Source organism: Ixodes scapularis, unplaced genomic scaffold (genome assembly GCF_016920785.2).
Source record: "Ixodes scapularis isolate PalLabHiFi unplaced genomic scaffold, ASM1692078v2 PGA_scaffold4__175_contigs__length_147842914, whole genome shotgun sequence".
Taxonomy (NCBI): Eukaryota; Metazoa; Arthropoda; class Arachnida; order Ixodida; family Ixodidae; genus Ixodes; species Ixodes scapularis.
Genome location: NW_024609879.1, coordinates 132,274,832 through 132,292,312, shown reverse-complemented (window position 1 = coordinate 132,292,312; position 17,481 = coordinate 132,274,832). Strand labels below are relative to the sequence as shown.

General features: G+C 48.9%; 1 protein-coding gene across 1 annotated transcript; it reads left to right on the top strand.

Moving 5' to 3' along the window:
- The first annotated feature begins 72 nt into the window (after window positions 1-72).
- LOC115308325 (ribosome-releasing factor 2, mitochondrial) lies at window positions 73-16,787 on the top strand. The gene is made up of 8 exons (XM_029966206.4): window positions 73-643; window positions 1,776-2,423; window positions 3,129-3,372; window positions 4,429-4,595; window positions 7,337-7,429; window positions 9,705-9,845; window positions 13,513-13,770; window positions 16,056-16,787. Exons 1-8 carry the CDS (start codon window positions 266-268, stop codon window positions 16,323-16,325), a joined length of 2,199 nt encoding a protein of 732 aa, XP_029822066.3. The 5' UTR covers window positions 73-265; the 3' UTR covers window positions 16,326-16,787.
- The last annotated feature ends 694 nt before the right edge of the window (window positions 16,788-17,481 follow it).

Genomic DNA, 17,481 nt, shown 5'->3' with positions numbered 1-17,481 from the left:
AGAAAAACTTTGCCTTCACGAAAGAGTACGATATTTAGCGCCACCTAGATTACATATTTTTCAAACGTAGCCAAAGAAGTAGCCGAAGACAGATACAATGGCGGCGCGCATGATGCCTTTCTCGATTCGCTCGATTCTGTAGGCTGCTTGACAGCGGTCGCGTTGTTACTGTTTAAAGTGTGAATCGAAATACCCCGTTCATGGCGCGATCTATGCATAGCTGAGACTGGAATCGAAAGAGAGATAGGTAACATTTTTCGGATTCATGCCGGCGAGAATCTTCCGAAAGCCGGCGAAGGCCGGCTGGGCTGTTCGCCGGTGGTGGAACTTAAAACGGCTGTTTGCGACCACAACCGGCGAGCCTGCGTCCACTACCGACCAGAGCGACGCTCGGAAGATTCGCAACATCGGGATCGTGGCGCACGTCGACGCCGGCAAGACGACTGTCACGGAGCGGATCCTGTTCTACAGTGGCCTGACCCGGTCCATGGGCGAAGTTCACGACGGAGACACCGTGACGGACTGCTTGCCGCAGGAGCGGGAGCGTGGCATCAGCATCACGGCGGCGACGGTGACGTTCCCGTGGCGCGGGCACAGGATCAACCTGGTCGACACCCCGGGGCACGTGGACTTCAGCGTCGAGGTAAAGCCCGCGAGCGTTCTTCACCATCGCCGGCTTTTTTTTTTTTGCGAAACTTTTGTTCACACTTCTTGTTGATTAGCTAGATGTTTGGGCAAGACTTCACCCAAAGATGCCCTACAGAAATAAGATTCGCTGTTGTACAACTACACCAACCTCACATCCATCTAAAACACCTGTCGTCAAATTACCAATGCGGTGCACCTTGAATGCAATTGCCATCATAAATCAGCTTTTTATTTTTCTACATTTTTAAATATTGTTTTATGTGGGGCATGTAACAACCCAAAAAAACATTGGGCAAAAAAAGTATGGGCGCACTTTAAGCTTTGCAGTATTCAGAGGCTTGTTCCTAGTTGGAACTGATTTAAAGGGATACTACAACGAAATTTCGGCGCTCATTTTTTGGTCTATATGTGTTCAAAGGAGCGGCATCACATCGAACATACCGATATCTTGTTTAAAAAGTCACGAAAAGGAATTTTAAAACGAATTAAACAATTAGCAAAGAGCACCTGGTGGATGTCGCTAACGCCTCACTTGTAATGCCCGTCTAGGAACCTTGACAGGTAGTGACGGAGGTTGTCTCGCCTCCGGCCATGACGAGAGAAGAGGGGCACGAGGAACTCCCCTCTTCCCGAGAATGCCTTTTGTGTGTCGCGGAAGTCACTATTGTCCCCTTACAAGATTATAAAAAATTAATCTGTCACTCAAAATTCGTACAAAAGTAGCCGCTTCGGTGGCTGGAACGACTAGGCCATCCTCTCGATGTCGGCCTCGTCGTAGCTTTACTTGTCCTGAGACGACCTACGTCACGATTGCGTTGGGTGTCACGTGGTTTCCGCTGGGCCTTCTCCGAGCGCTTGCTAGAGTGGGCCGTTTATAATGAAAAATGCAGCCACCAGGCTCAAAATACAATAGTGCGATTGTCATTTACGGATATTGTGGATCATATTCAACCTATTTTTGAACACGACGGGAATATTTCAAATTTCGTTGAAGTATCCCTTTAAAGGTCATAATCGTTTTAATCCCTCCTATGCTGTCCCTTTTCATGTGGAATGTTTTGCAGTCTCAAGCTTTCTTTCCTCCACTCCAACGCTCGTTAATCCGTTTTTGGCTGTTTCATCTACAGGTCGAACGTTCCTTGAGGGTTCTTGACGGTGCAATCACGGTGCTGGATGGTTCGGAGGGCGTCCAGGCGCAGACGCTGTCCGTCTGGGAGCAGGCCCACCGCCACAGCCTGCCCCGACTCGTCTTTGTCAACAAGATGGACAAGTCTGCGGCGGACTTTGACGCCTGCGTGGCAGACATCCGCTCCAAGCTCTCCTCCTTACCCCTCGTTCTCCAGCTTCCAGTAAGAGCAGACGACAAGTTCGCAGGGGTCGTCGACCTCGCCTCGCTCGAAATCCTCGTCTGGCCGTCCGACTCTCAACGCGGCCGCATCTTCAGCCGCTCTCCCATCGCGCATGGGACAAACCTGCACGCGAAAGCGCTTCGTCACCGGCAAGTCCTAGCCGAAGCCATAGCCGAAGCCGACGACCTTTTTGCAGACGAGTTCCTTTTGAGGGACAAGTCTCCAACAGGTCCGGAACTGCTGTCGGCGGTGAGGAGGGCTACGGTGGCAGGCGTGGCCGTTCCGGTGCTCTGCGGAAGTGCCTACAAGAACACGGCAGTGCAGCCGCTGCTCGATGCCGTGGTGGACTTCTTGCCTGGGCCTCTGGTTGCGGATGACCGGAAGGATCGGCTGGCAGCACTCGCGTTCAAGGTGGTCCATACTAAGGTAGAGACATCCGGCTTTCTTCCTGGTATGGTTTCATAAGATGCTCGTGATATGTCTTGGCGTGGTAGAAGAGTAATAGCGAAGGTGCAGCTTCTGCCCTTCATCTACAATCTGTGTCGGCACTTTAAATTGCAGTTGAATAGAAAGACAAACAAAGTTGTACTAGATATTTAATTTTAGTGGTGCCATCTGCCAGAGGTGAAAAAGAACTATTCCTCCCTTGAGCCTCACCCTGTTGTGAACCTAAGTTGGTCGAGCTTCCTTTTGTAAAGGCAACCGCTTTGCCCCCCCCTTCTCTCCCTTTCTCTACATCACTGAAACCAACCTTCAAGGTTGCCATGGGAATCACAAGCATTAGTCACACATGCTGGAGGCTCTGAAAGAAAACCCGGTTGGATTCTCAGCGTCCCCAGTGAGCGTCACTGCACACGTGACTCGGAAGACGGTGGAAAAGTTGAGAGTGGTTTGGAGGCGCTCAAAACGTTATCTTAAGCTGCTCGTCTTTTAAATCTTTTTTGTGACTTCTATTGCATCTGGTGAAAAACGATCGCGTGTTTCTTAGTTCATTAACGGTCAGCTATTCGTTCTAAGCAGTGTTTGTGCAAAGTACAAAAATCGTTGCATGGCTTCTTTAAGCGGCGTCTCCTGCGTTGCTGAACCAACGGAGTCCGTCCTTCTTTCCTGCGCCCGCCCGTCCCGATGCAGTTCAAGGGCCCGCTGACGTTTGTGCGCCTGTACTCTGGACGCCTGACGTCGGGCCAGCGTCTGTACAACGCCACTCGCGACATATCCGAGAAGGCAGGCGAACTGGTCGAAGTGACGGCGGACGAATACCGCACGGTCAAGGAGGCTGGCGCGGGCGACGTGCTGGCCGTGGCTGGACTGCAGCACAGCGTTACGGGGGACCTCCTGGTGAACAGCGCCTCTTCGGCCGCCGCTGCGCTGGCTGGCAAGTTTGGGTTCAGCGTCCCTCTCATTTCGGCGTCCGCAATTTTTAGTGTTTTGTACAGCGGCAGCTGTTACGATCCCGTCCCCCTGGCTTCGCGACGGCGTGAGCGTAAACAAATTCAGTTTCCCTGCCATATTTAGCGAAAAAATTGATGTAAAGCGACCAGCTAAATTGGCGGCAAAAATCGAGGTTGCGAGACACGACGCCACGGAACCCACACACAGAAACAGCTTCCCTGCTAAATTTAGCAGAAAAATTTACGTCACGTGACCTACGCACCGATCCAGTTTCCCCGCTAAATTTGGCGACAGTGTGAGCATGAGCGAAAATAATCAGAGCGGCTGCTGTCAGTGGCACGTCTCCCGCTTTCTCGACGGCATGAGCATAAACGAAAATAAACTAAAAAGGCTGCCGCTGTCTTAATCCATCATGCCGGGTGATCGTCCCCCAATTCTCTTTGTTGTGCACTTGTTTGGACAGCAGGAAGTTAGTGGGCCCCAGCGGGCGTCTGGTGTCTCATTGGGGCTGACCAGGCGGTACTGCTGCTATAGTCGCTGACATGATGAGAACAACGGCGCATTGCTTTTGGATACCCGGCCTGCAGCATGCACTCGTTGCCTTTCATCATACTTTAGCTGCGCATGCACGCCCCAAGTTCACAAGACGCCGAAGCATTATTGAAGATAAGAAGCTCGTGCTGGTAGTGGGACAACTCGAAAGCCTCTCTGCTTTTCTCATCTTGTCAGTGATCACGGCCTGGGGTATTTAAGGTGCACTGCGCAGTAGGGATACACGGCAGCTCGCCGGTACCATGCCCTTTCAGACCGAAACGAGCAGGGTTGGAGATTGGCCTTCGCAATGCATATAACGTTTTCAAAGGCTCGTAACGATGCTTACGAGCGCGGTGCAATGCGCCGTCGAAGGCAGTCCCCTGCGCGAGCGGAGACGCAATGAAAGCAGCTCTCGAGGGTATGTGCATTGCGCGATGCTATTGGTGCAGACGTGACGTTGGCTTTACTTATGTGTTTGTTCTCAAATACCGACTGCACCCTGTAGGTCCGGCCGGAAGACGTGCAGCCATGCAGGTTCCCGAGCCCGTGGTGCTCTGCAGCGTGGAAGCTCCTTCGATGCGGCTTCAGGGGGCCATGGAGAGTGCTCTCGCTTGCCTGTCCCGAGAGGACCCGGCTCTCAAGGTTACCCACTGCTCTGACACGGCACAGATGGTCAGTTAATTGCTGTACCCACTCGTGCTGGAAGGCGACTCAGTTTTTGCCCATAAATTAGAGTTCACATATACGGGGTGTTTTAGCAAAGACCTTAAAAAATTTCTGCCAATGAGGTAATTTAAAAAATGTTTTGAGTACACATTGTTAGCCATGGCGGACTTTGGGAATTGCAAAAACATACTAATGAACTAAATAATTAACTTTTTAATTAGTGGAAATATGCATATGGTTCCTACTAGAAACTTGCTGACCGTCATAAAAAATACTCGTCATAAAAAGTCAATTTGAGGAAGACTTGAAGTGTGCTGGTGTGGTAAAGATACCATCCGCTTTTTCGCATTGCCAACCTTGTGCCTGCTGCACAAATGGTAACTTTAGAGCACCCCCCTGCCTCACACATACTGTACTTCCTAAAATTCTCTAAATGAGTCTTGATAAACTTGACTGATACTAAGAGGTTTTTTATGATGTTCAGCGGGCTTCTGTACACGTGATCCCACCAAGGAAAGAGGGGAGTTATGCACATTATTCATAGGCTGCATGAGGTACTTCTTACAAGATTTAGTTATCCGAAAAAGAACTGATGCCTTTGGCGTTTAAAACGTTTACGTCGTGATAAAATGACGGCAAGCTAATATTAAATTCACCCATGTACCTTAATTCACTCTCCAGAGGAGTGAATCCGTAATGCTCCACAAGAAGCTAGACTTCTTTTTACTGCGGATCTTGAGGTGAATACGAGTATAGTTGGTTCACTAGAAAACCTTAGTTCATTATTTAGCTAATTAGTGGGATATTTGCAATCCCCAAAGTTTGATGTGACTGGCGGTTTGTTCCCAAAAAGAGTTTTACTACGGGGCTGTTAAGGGCTAGTTTCCCCAGTTTCGTGTCCGTGGACAAATATATCTCGACACAAAACTCTGGAGAGCTGCTGCCATCTATGAGTGACGGCGGCAACCAGACAACCGGCTTGCCGGTTGTCTAATTGCCACCGTCGCTCGTAGATGGCAGTAGCTCTCCAGGCCTTTCCACTCTGGTTTTCACCGGAGTGGAAAGGCTGAATGTCTCTAGGCATCGTACTACAAGTCGTCCTTGAGGTCGTCCTAGACGTCGTCTCTGAGGCCATCCTAGGCATTGTCCTTTAGGTCATCCTAGACATCATCCTGGAGGTCGTTCTGAGGGTCGTCCCAGAGTTCGTGTTTTAGGCGTCGCCCTTGAGGTCGTCCAAGAAGTCGTCTTTGAGGTCACCCCATCATAGTACAGCTTCGCTTGTCTTCCTTCTTCACCGGAGTGAAAAGGCTGAAAGTTATCTTCTTTTCTCCTCTACCCTATTGGTAGGAATGTTTCAATTTCTTCACTGAAATACCCGGTATAATAGAGTCATGTCTCTCTAATACGGACCCGTTAATATGGATACTTCGACATATATAGACAGAATTTTCAGGGACGAGCTACATGCATTTTTGTTTCGTCAGAATAGAATAGAATAGTTTATTTCAGACATACATGTGCGATACATATGTCTGGGGGGCTGCAGCAAAAGAAGGCAAAAAAAGCCCCCTGACGAGGCCGCTAGCCCCCCCCCCCCCCCTCCCCTGCCCATAGTTATTATGGGAAACTCGCATTATGGACCATTATTTGAGGGAACGCAGGTACAAGGCAGGTACCCATATAAAGGAGTCATCGCTGTAAATGTAGAGGAAAAGATCCATCAACTTCCCATAAACTTCGGCCACCCCGGAATGTAAGCCGATATCTGTGGTCCCAGTAGACTTCGATTCTCAGTCAGCCTACAGTAAATGCAAAGAATCAGAGGAATATCATTCGCAACGTTGGCACCTAGTTTTTTTTCAGCTTCGTTTTGCAAGAAAACGCCCGCGTCGTGCCCGCTACGAAAAAAAGGCAAGTTGAAGAGCAGTGGAACGACTTGAACGCGTACCGGCAAAACGAACATGCCTAACTTTGGGTCTGCTTTTTTTTTTCCCAGTCTTCCATCTCTCTTTCCACGCTCTGTTCCCGGCAGAAAGCAGTCACCAGGCTGGCTGCATTTTCGGTCTCAGCAGACACTATGTCGAGTGGCACGCTTGGAAACCTAACGCGACGGCCACCGGTTCTAGCATAATGCGTCCAGTGCGTAATCCTGCCTCGGTTGGAAAGTTGGAGTAGGCAGCGGTGTCTGGAACGGGTGTCCGACTGGTGTGACTGCCGCATCCTAAAAAGTGGTTCTCTCTTTCCGCCCGACGACATCATACAAGTGTCTGCATGTTGACAGCCGCGACCCTGGTGGTGCCGCAGCGGCGGTGGCAGGTGTGGCGGACGTCTGTTCTGCTGCAGATCGCTTTCCAATTTGGCAGTTTACAAAAGCGTCGGCAGTCAGGGTGTGCCGTGACGGCAGAGACACTAGCGTTCCTCGTGCCTTTTTTCTAGAACTTCTATGCCCAACCGTCAGGATTGCAGCATTCGACGGCACGCTGCTCCGACTTTTGCGACGTCAGTTGTTGCCATTTCGTCCACTTTCGACGAGTGGGTGGAATAGGACGCTGAACGCACCAGTCGTTTCCAATTGTCTGCGCATTAAAATGATTCGCCGTATCTATTAGTGATTCCGTATGGTCCAGGCCTCTTCGTGCTGCCGCGTTCCACGCCCCAATAGAGCTCTCCATAGTCATTTTGTGGGACTAATTTGCGAGCGGTTTGGTGAACTCGGCATTCCTTGGCTGTCTCTGCTCTGCCTGCAGGTACTGGGCGGCCTCGGGCGGCTGCATCTGGAGATCACGCGGGACCGCATCCTACGTGAGTACGGCGTTGAAGCGAGCCTGGGGCCACTGCAGGTACGTGCTCCCGGCATCTTCGCTCTCCGGCATGGTCTGTGTTGCTTTTCTTAGGTGGCCAATGTTTTGCCGTGCGGGGGCATGGCTAATAGCCCCTTCCCCTAGCAAATGCCGAGCGCTGCACGCTAGCGGTTGGCCTCCGTGAGCGATCGGTCACGTGATCCATCCCAGTGGCACGCTTCCGGAGCAAATCAAGCGTAACGCTCCCAGCGCCCCCGCTTCCAGAGCGTCTGCTCTCGCTTTTGAACAGTTTCGGTTCCCATTGCTATCTTGCTGAAAGCATGAAGTTCTGATCCGAACTTTATGCTTTGACAAAAAAATGGATTGGTGACTACTTGATTAACAGTGACTCCGACTTTAAGACACAATTTATTTTTCCTTACAGTTATATAAGCCCGATGAAGACAACTAGAAGTACTTGTACGAGCCGTAGGATGGTATTAAGCAATACCAAACGTGTATGCATCACTAAAAAATAGGCAAGGATGACGGTCATGTTTACCCAGCTAGCCCACCAGATGATTTTAATGCAATTATGTATGCTGTAGAACGATCGTCATCTCTGAAGGCGACTTCCATCTGCGGAGTATTTGACGTGTTGTCTTCTTATTATTCCAATTACATTACAGAGACCACAAAACGAACAAACAACATACCTAGCTTTTCATCCGAATAGGCATGCACAACGCCTTCGACGTAACGCGTTATCTTGGGCCTCTTCGCCAGCCAGGCAAACACTTCATTGAGAATGGCTGCCTCGTCATCACTCGAGCTGGAGCTAAGCTAATATCTTTGTCGCTGTCACTGCGTTTTATTAGACCTCCAGAAATTAACTGCAACGATGTCATCGCCGCAGTGTGCTCGGGCGAGTCGGTCATTACGAGGGGAACGAAAACAAGCACACCAAGAGAGCTCACCCAGCAATCGAAACAAAAAAGCCGCGAAACTCCTTCACCCCCCGCGGGAATGTCAATAACGAAACTGAAACGTTGCGAGTGACGACTACAGATCGTACTCCTCCGAAAAAGGCGGCGCGGAGAACTACTCCGGACCGCTCGACGCGCTTTGCCACTTTTCCACGGAGCGGTCGGAGCCGCTCGGCGAGCGCCCCACTGGCTCCAGATCTACAAGCGGCACACGGAGAGATTGCTCTCATCTCGTGAAAGAAACAATCCGCTCGGCAAGCGCTCGCTATTTGCCAGGGGAAGGGGCTATAACTCTTGTAATCGCAAACGTGTACGCTAGGATATGGAGTATTTGTACATGGCTGCTAGCAGAGGTAATGAAAAAGATAATGGTTATATTTGCAACGGGGAACGTAACGTGCGGGCTGAATAAGGTACATATATAACGACAATTTAGCTATCTTCATGCTTAAAATCATTGTTGCTAGTCGCCCGAAGTCACATTTTCGAATTGTAACTATTACCAGTTGCAACCACTTTGCACTAGGCAACAAAATGACGGCACCCACCAGACAATCGGGGGACAGAGTGCTGATATGGGTCCAGGCGTAGCCTATCCATAGTGGCTCTAGCTAGAACCTTATCATATTAGCATGGAGGGTCACATGATTGAGCCAGTTACGTAGGGACATTTTCCCAAATCTCTTAAGCATCCCATTAACGTATGTTTTATCACGTGGCCGGTGCCTGTCATCTTCGAAGCCTCTGCCATCTCCCTGTACAGAACTAGAGCACCCCTTGTATGTAGTCAAGCTGTTGTTAATTATTTTGTCCGTTTACAGTCTAAGCTCATTACAACAGACATCTTTACAACAGACATTTGGATATAACATACCGATTTGTGAAGTTCAATTGGTTTTCCTCTACATACCATTGACTCAACTTCATATCTGCTTACAACATACCCCTTTCACAACAGACCGAAATCTTGGTCAAAATCAACGTCTGTTATAATGAGCTTAGACTGTATTATTCGTCGATTAATTTCTGGAGCATTTACTCGTTTCATTCGAGTCCCTTCGCCATAGTAGTAGCTTGAATCATACTCTAGTGCCATCGTTCATCTAAGCCTCAAATGGGGTATTTTCATTTTCTCCTACATAGTACCACTATTGGTCTATATCAGCGATACGATCGCACATTGGATGGAGGTGATGAAAGAAGACAGACAAACATGAACTAAAGTTTGTGTGTGTTCATCCTTTGCTGTTACCTTCCTGAGCGTGCGATTCGTGTTGCAAATGTGCACTCGTACTGACCTTAAAGGAAATGTGAGCGATTTTCACGGTAGTTTCGAATTCCGCTCGTAGGTGGCCTACCGTGAAGCTCCCACCAATCAGAGCACGGTGCCTGTTCGCCACGTTTTGGACCGTACTACCGGAGGAACAAAACACCACGTTGAACTGGAAATGCGACTGGTGCTGGCCGACGGTCCCTTTCGGCAGCTGCGGGTTCGTGGAGTCTCCTTGTCGTTGTACTTGGTATCAACCACTTCGCTTCACATTGTCAAAACTAGCATAACTTCCACAACACTGCAGCCTCTCACTGCTGCGAGGGAATGAGGCTTCGTCTTCTAAAACTCATTTGCACGCGCGCTCGAGCGGAGGAGACGCCAAATCAAGCCATGCACTCGTGCACGTAGCTTTAACAGCATTGAAGTGCTGCAGAAGCTAGGCTAGCATTGACGACGTAGCACAAAACAGTTGATGCCGAGCGTAGCAACATCGTCAGTACCTGTCATTTTCTTGGGACGCAGGGGTTATGTTTCAAAATGTGAGTGCTATGGAGCATCCAAATCGTGGGACTTATATCACAATCTTGTATTACGTCCGGTGTGTACACTCTGGGCCCTGTAAATGGTTCTCGCCCTGGCAAAACAAATTTTTATGCTTTGTTTGACCTTACGATGAACTGCAGGTGATGCTACGCGCTTGATTGGAAGGGGCACGGTGATATGCGGGGCATGTATCGTGCAGTACGTTCGCAGCCCTTAATTGACTGGGATGGGTCGCAGCGTCCTGTTGTTCATTGCAAGATGAAACAAGGTATTTCGTTTCGTTTAATTTATATTTTCTCTTTGGGCCTGAAGGCATTGCAGGGAGATCGGGGGTAGGTTAGGTACCGTATTTATTCGAATATAAGGCAGTCACGATTATAAGGCGAGGGGGCAGTTGAAGGACCCAAGAAAAAGAAAAAAAATCGTCATATTGCTATACTGAGCTTCGAATATAAGGCGGGGTATGACTTTGAGACTACGGATTTTGGAAAAAAAACCTCGCCTTCTATTCTAATAAATACGGTATTTCGAGCCCTTTGTGCCTTTTGGATAATTATGTGTGCTTCATTGGGACTACGGAATTAAAAACAGCGCCGAAAGATGAGGACCAGACAAAGAGGTGACACGGACGTAGCGCTAATAAAGACAAAGATAACTCTTTGTCTTTATTAGCCTCAGATAAAGAAGGGGGGTTCCTTGTCCTTCCAGTCATCGCTACACCCGTGTCACTTCTTTGTCTGGTCCTCGTATTTCCACGCTGTTTTTAATTCCGAAGTATGTACCAACTTGCCCAAGCCTCAACTTTAGCATCCTTCATTGGAACCTTTTCATACGGTCACGGGGAAAATGGAACATTGATAGATAAAATGGAGCATTTTTTAAAATATGTTCTTGACTTTTTTTTAGCGATATGGCGACCGTATGCTGGCTGGGCAGTTTTAAATATTTCTCATTGTTATATTATTTTTGGCAATTAAACTGGGCACTATTTTGCAAGTTTATTGGTTGAAGCTCACACCCCTCAAAGGAGGAGCTGTTCCTCATTTTAGATAGACAGATGGACATTTTAGACATGAAACATGTTGCAACTTTGATCACATTTTTAGTAAGGAAATAGGCGTTGCAAAAGCATAATTTTTGGATTTCCAGGATGCTTAAAGTCCGTAAGATAAGCTATCCCTAAGAACAGACTATCTCAAAAACGTCTTTAGTGCAATTTTAAGGAAGGAGCTGGGCTCCTGCTGCAATAGCAGGTCAGTCTTGCAACTTATCGGCTGATGCTGCCATCTCACTGGCCGCAGAGCGGCAACAGGATGCCCGGGACTTGCCAGGCTCTGCGTTTTTTAAGTCGTCAGCGATGACAAACAAGTTCACCGTACTCTCGCCGACGACACGTCTAGTATACTGATAGCACTTTACAATAATAAAACAGAGGGTGCTACGAACCACCCAAGCCAATCCCATGTCGCTCAAGTATTGTGCGACTTTCCGGGATGCAGCGACGCGCAGGGGCACATAGTTTCACGATACATTCATGGCACCGAATCGGCTGGGACAGTTTGTAGCGTCCGCCGCACTCTATCGTAACGTGAGACGGAGTGTAGAGCAGTTCAAATTTCCAGCTCGAAATCTTGCCGGACACCGTCTCAATGAACTTTTGTCTTAGGTCTTTTTATGTGCGGAGGAAGTGTTTCTAGGTTCGGCCGAGTTCTTTTTTTTTGCACCACGATCGATTGTGTCTGCCAGAGCAGTCGGCGACACGAGGAAGTGTTGTCTGGTACTCGATTTTCATACGTACCGGTTTTTATTTGGACTTAAGACAAGCCGGCGGTCGAGAAGTAGACCCGTCGGCAGCCAAAATGGCGCCGGTAGATGCTGCCGGGGCAACAGAAACAAACCGGAGCGATGCCATGTTCACTGTAGTGGTTGGACCGTTTTCGCAGAGTGGTTGCAAATGCAGTTGCTTAAAGATCCAATACAATTTTGTGCGCATTCGACGATGAAAACGAGCAGATCCGCTTTACGGATGCAATTTGAACGCTAGTGCGAGTGCATATTAAAAGGGCCCTGCAATCATATTTGAACGTCTACCTTTTTTGCGGTTTCCAAGTCTCTTGGGGTTTGGGCAAGCCAGCGGGCACGGAGAGAGTGACTAAATATCAGTGCATCATATTTGAACCGGACGACGCGGGAACCTCCTCCAACTGCGGGGGCAACCCGCTGCCGAAAGCGCAGGATATGTGAAGTCTTTGGTCCTGGGCTTACTACTGTGAGAGCCGCTAAAAGCTTCTTTTTAATCGAAATACAAAATGTAAGTGGCGCAAACCGTTTCAGTTATTTATAGAAGTAGTTTTTGTTCAGTATTTTAGATCAGAAAAAAAACAGATGCGGTTTATAAAGTATGGAAACAAGTAATGACCCGTTGACATACCCGCCACCAAGTGGTGGAAAAGGCAATGCATACTAGAGAGGTGTAGTGGGATTAGGCACCAACGAGCGGCGAGCGTAGGAAGGTCCCGGATGTATGCGGCAGCGCTGCAGTCATATACGAGCTCGAGGATCCGATTGGTTCCGAGCGTTTCGAAAGCCTTCGGCGAGGAGGTTTGACTTGCAGTTTGGCCGTTTGGCGGTATGGCAGCGCAAAGCGGCTCCCGTTCTGAATTGATCTTTACCCCGTGTTTGCTGTCGTTTGTAGCCAGTGAAGTGTCATGCCGAATTAGTGTTTAATTGCTCAACAAATGCAATGCGAGCCACCCTGGCTGTCCACTTCATTCAGCCTACCCAGAACATGCTTCAGTAGTGTCCTCTCGAGCCATCGACAAGGAGTGCGGCAGCCGTGAGCGCTCGCTCAGCTCACTACCCTTCCTCTAGTTCAGGGCCACTCAAGCGACCAAGGACGTCATGAAGGAGGTTATTTTTTGCTTGTTTCTGTGATTTTAATTTGCCTATAACTTTTAGAATAAAGCAAAATTCGAGAAAAGAAATGTTTCATTAATTTACTGCGTTCAGTGCACTCGGGTTCGGTGCAAATTAAAAACCAGTAAAAAAGTTCTTGAGGGCCCCTTTAAGCTTGGGTTTTTGTGGTCCAAATACATCTCCGATTGCGACTGCCGAATTCTGTCGTTGAAAGGGCCTCTCGCAATGCTTGCATGTTTTATCAACACGAAAAATGACACCAATAACTACGCGTCTGCGTGTAAACTAATGCTAAAAGTGGCGGACACTGTTCGTCAACATGGCGCAACGCGACTTACCAGAAGGGAGGAGCAGTTTCGTGGAACCGCCCCGTAGTCCCGCTGCTCCACTTCGAACTGCCTAGACTGTAAGTACGGAAAACGCAGGTGTTGGCAACCGAGGAGAACGGACTGGCACGACTCTGGCAGCAGCACCTCAAGGCCCTCGAAGATGGCGCCGCCCTGGCGTTGGCACACGGTCCCCTGCACGGCTTTCCCGTGGTGAACGCCGGGGTGGAGCTCAACTGGTGCAAGGTGTCGCGCGGCACATCCGTTGCCATGGTGACGGCCGCCGCCTCTCAGTGTCTTGCCAGAGCACTCAAGGAAGCTGCCGTGGTCCTACTGGAACCGGTCATGCACGTCGAGGTCTGGTGCATGTTGTTTCGTTTCTTTTGCCTACCAATGCTCGTCGACGTATTTCCGTTTGCTCGCCGTTTTGCGGATAGTGAAAATTTAGGGTTTACGTGCGAGTGTGGGGGGTGGCAGTGCGAGTTGCAAAAAGTGTTCAGGTCGGAGCGGTAACAGTGCTTTAAGATGTTGAGAGAGAGAGAAAGACGTTGCATTTGAGAGCCACTATCTGGTATCATCCAATTGTGCTAGTTCGCATGCCAGAAGCACTCCATGTGCTCGGTTGTGCCAGCTTTTATGGCCTCCCACCGTACATTGATCGACAGCCATGGTTGCTTCTCTGGTTGTTCCTATAGTCTGCGTCAATCATTTTGTGCTGCGTTGTAAAGACTGTCATAGTTTTCGTAGGACTGTTGCGAGAGCACGTCTCTTCATCCTGCATCTCATTTACCTGTGCTCTTGCATGAAGGAGATGCCAAATGAAGCCACGCGGTCGTGCAAGTAGCTTGGACAGCGTGGAGCACTGCAGAAACTATGCTAGCCTCGACAGTGTGGTACAGAAATGTTTATGCTTAGTGCAAAGTTCCCATTTAAGGGACAGTAGGTCTACTAGACCTTGATACTGATCAAACTCATTCAAAACAACTTTTACAGCGGAAATGTTAAGGGCTAGTTTTCCCACTATCATGTCCACGGCGGCGTGTTGACACAAAACTCCAGACAGCTACCGCCATCTATGAGCGAAGTCGGCAACCTTTTTAGCCTTTCCACTCTGGTTTTCACCAGAGTGGGAAGGCTGAATTTCACTAGGCGTTCTAGACTTTGTCCTTGAGGTCGTGCTAGGCGTCGTCCTCTAGGCTGCGTCCTTAAGGTCATCCAAGAAGTCGTCCTTGAGGTCGTCCCAGACATTGTCCCCTAGGCATCGTCCTAGACGTCGTAAAGATAACAGCTTCGCTGGTCCTCGATCTTCCCGTTGAAGGGCAACTCCGCTTCATTTTTGGTTTTGAATAAACAATGCAGTCCTCTTCAGTATCGCCTAGGAAGACCACACGTCAGATATTACGATGCAGTTCTGTCTAAATGTTTCTTGAACAATCGAGCAAACTTTGCAACTCTCCAAGTTGCCGAAATCGGCTAACTTGAGCGGGCGAAACCAAGGCAACGGCATGGGCGTAGTCAACATTGAGCTAAACATCATCACCATTGCCCCCTTTTGCTTGTTTTTACTTCTCCGGGTGAGCATAGCGGATGACATCAGCATTGTTTCCTCTTGGCGCTCGGCGGTCTCTACGTGATTGGCGTAACGCGCTTGCGCAGCGCGCTTTTTGAAGCCGTCCCGCCGTGTTCTCGCAGTTACCACCGTCTTCCGCGTCACGACCGCCGTCGTCGTCTCACCGTTTGTGATTATTGTCTCTCAGAGTTTCATCCACACTACGGACACCATGTGCGCAGACTTATGTCACAGTTGCACTGACATCGTCGAATGTCGTAGACTCCAAAACGTGGCGAAGAGTGCGGTGCAGACGACACTTGCGCCTGGCACACGCCTGCCCCAATCCCGCTTGTCGTTGAGTAGAGGATCACGTGACATCTTGTACCACGTGATGGCCATGTTCTTGGCGGCCCGAATCCAATGTTGCCGGACGGAGCCAAAGTTTCGGTTTCGATTTGCGCTCGTGTTTAAAATTAGATTTAAAATAAATATCACATTTTTTGTAAAGCAAACGACGTAGTGTTTTTTACTAGGACTTTTTAATGCGAAATCACTCATTATCCCGAAATCTTCGGAATTGCCCTTTAAGTGGAAGGGCTCTAAATTTGTTTTGTTTCCAAATACCATCGGTGATTGGGATAAGCTTCCTGAAACTGTTCATTATAGAAATGGCATCTGGTTTTAGTCACGCCCTTCTGAAGCACTTCTCCGCTTGGTAGTTACATTTGTTGTACTGCAAGTCTGCTTTGCCCGTCATCCTGCCTTGGCATTCAATCAAATGCTGGCAGTATATGCCCATAAATAAGATGCACCATTTCAATACCTGCCATTTAGCAACACAAACTCTTCTACAGCCCACCTTAAGATACCACCCATTCAACAATAAGTGCCCACCCCTCAATTTTGTAACATTTGGAAAATACACGAGACGTATCTTTATGTATTGTCGACTTGAAAAGGCGTTCATCCCCGTTTTACATGCTATCCCCCCAATTTTGAGTGGGCACTCGCTCTGGATCTTACTGGAGTTGTATTGTGATCTGCAAAGGGTTGAAGGTCTTACTATACCAAAGTTGTGTCCCGCATGCAGGTGTGCACTCCGGAAAGCTATCTGGGGCGTGTGCTGAACGACCTCTCCCGGCGACGGGCAGCTATTGGAGAGGTGCAACAGCGGCGAGACGTGCGTGTTGTCTCTGCGAAGGCACCCCTTGCAGAGCTGGACAATTACGCGGACGAGCTCCGAACATTGTCCTCCGGGCGCGCCAGCTTCCACATGGCACTGGAGGAGTACCGACCAATGGGCACGCAGGACACGGCACGTGCGCTTCGCCGGCTGGCCGGCCTGGCAGACGACACCTAGCAGACAAGTGGCAGAAGTTAACTAGTAGGGGACAGCTTATAGATAATATCTGGAACGCAACTAGCATGACCACATAGAGCGGACGGTACCTAGTGGGCGACACACCCAGCACCTGGCAGGAACTTCTGCAAGAAATCTGTTGAGGAACTCCAGCAGATGCAACTAGTGGTTATCACCTACCAGACATGCAGGGGACAGATTGCAGGTGCAGCAGACAAGTGGCGGCAGACCCTTGCCTGTGGCATCCTTAACTTTGCAACGCTTGAGCAATGTGACCAACCTGTTTCAGAGGATTGTTTTTTCTAGAACTGATAATGCTGATTCCGTTCCTTTGAAGAGCTGCATCATTGTGCACAATAATCCTCCAAGACCTGTCGGAGAGTGAAGTCTTGGGGGCTTGACACCTGGTGGTCTTAACGGTGAATAAATGGTGTCCGAGGCACCTTTCTCTGTGGGATTTTATTGGAACTTGAGTCTTCTGAAGACCTTGCATTGCTTCCTCCACACACTCGAGGACTACTGTAATATCACAAAAGAAGCCCCACCCCCAAAAGCTTGCTATTTGCTAAAATATCAAAGGATAGTTGAGTTCTAGTAATGGCAGTGCCATGGCCAATGGTGGGACCTCAACCAAAATGGGGTTAGTTAGCTATGGTGGGAGGTAAGCAAACAGTGCTGACTGGGAAAGACAATTGTCTATGCCCCCATTGCCCCTCAACGTGAAAACATGTTTGGCAAGTCGCAAAATACAAAAATAGCATTTAAAAAATTTTTCTTAATCGCACAGCGGAGTTTGCACTTTTCAGTTTCATCCGATTTGCTCTCGCTTTTAAATGGGCTATCTCTAGGGATACTATGGTACAGGGACAAGATGCTACTCTTGCAAATACAGTCGAACCCGGATATATCGATTTCAAAGGGGGTCGTAAAATAGATAATTTGATATACAAAATATGTTAAGCTCCAGTTGAAATTTCCGCGTCTCTGCTAATACCGAAAGCTGCAACAAACGGGACCTTACCAAATAGAGCCTCTAAGAGCCGCTAAATACAGTAGAGTTTAGTTGTGAAGATCACAAACGCCGCCGCGTTTACGCGGCGGTGTTTGCGATTGTTTACGCCTGGCCACCTCCACACAGCGCCGGCAACAAAACACG

Bases quoted from the DNA above. Each gene is read 5' to 3' on its own strand.
- LOC115308325 (XM_029966206.4), top strand. From the start codon at position 266: ATGCCGGCGAGAATCTTCCGAAAGCCGGCGAAGGCCGGCTGGGCTGTT. The intron at 644-1,775 runs GTAAAGCCCGCG...TTTCATCTACAG, and splicing joins ACGTGGACTTCAGCGTCGAG to GTCGAACGTTCCTTGAGGGT. The intron at 13,771-16,055 runs GTCTGGTGCATG...TCCCGCATGCAG, and splicing joins AACCGGTCATGCACGTCGAG to GTGTGCACTCCGGAAAGCTA.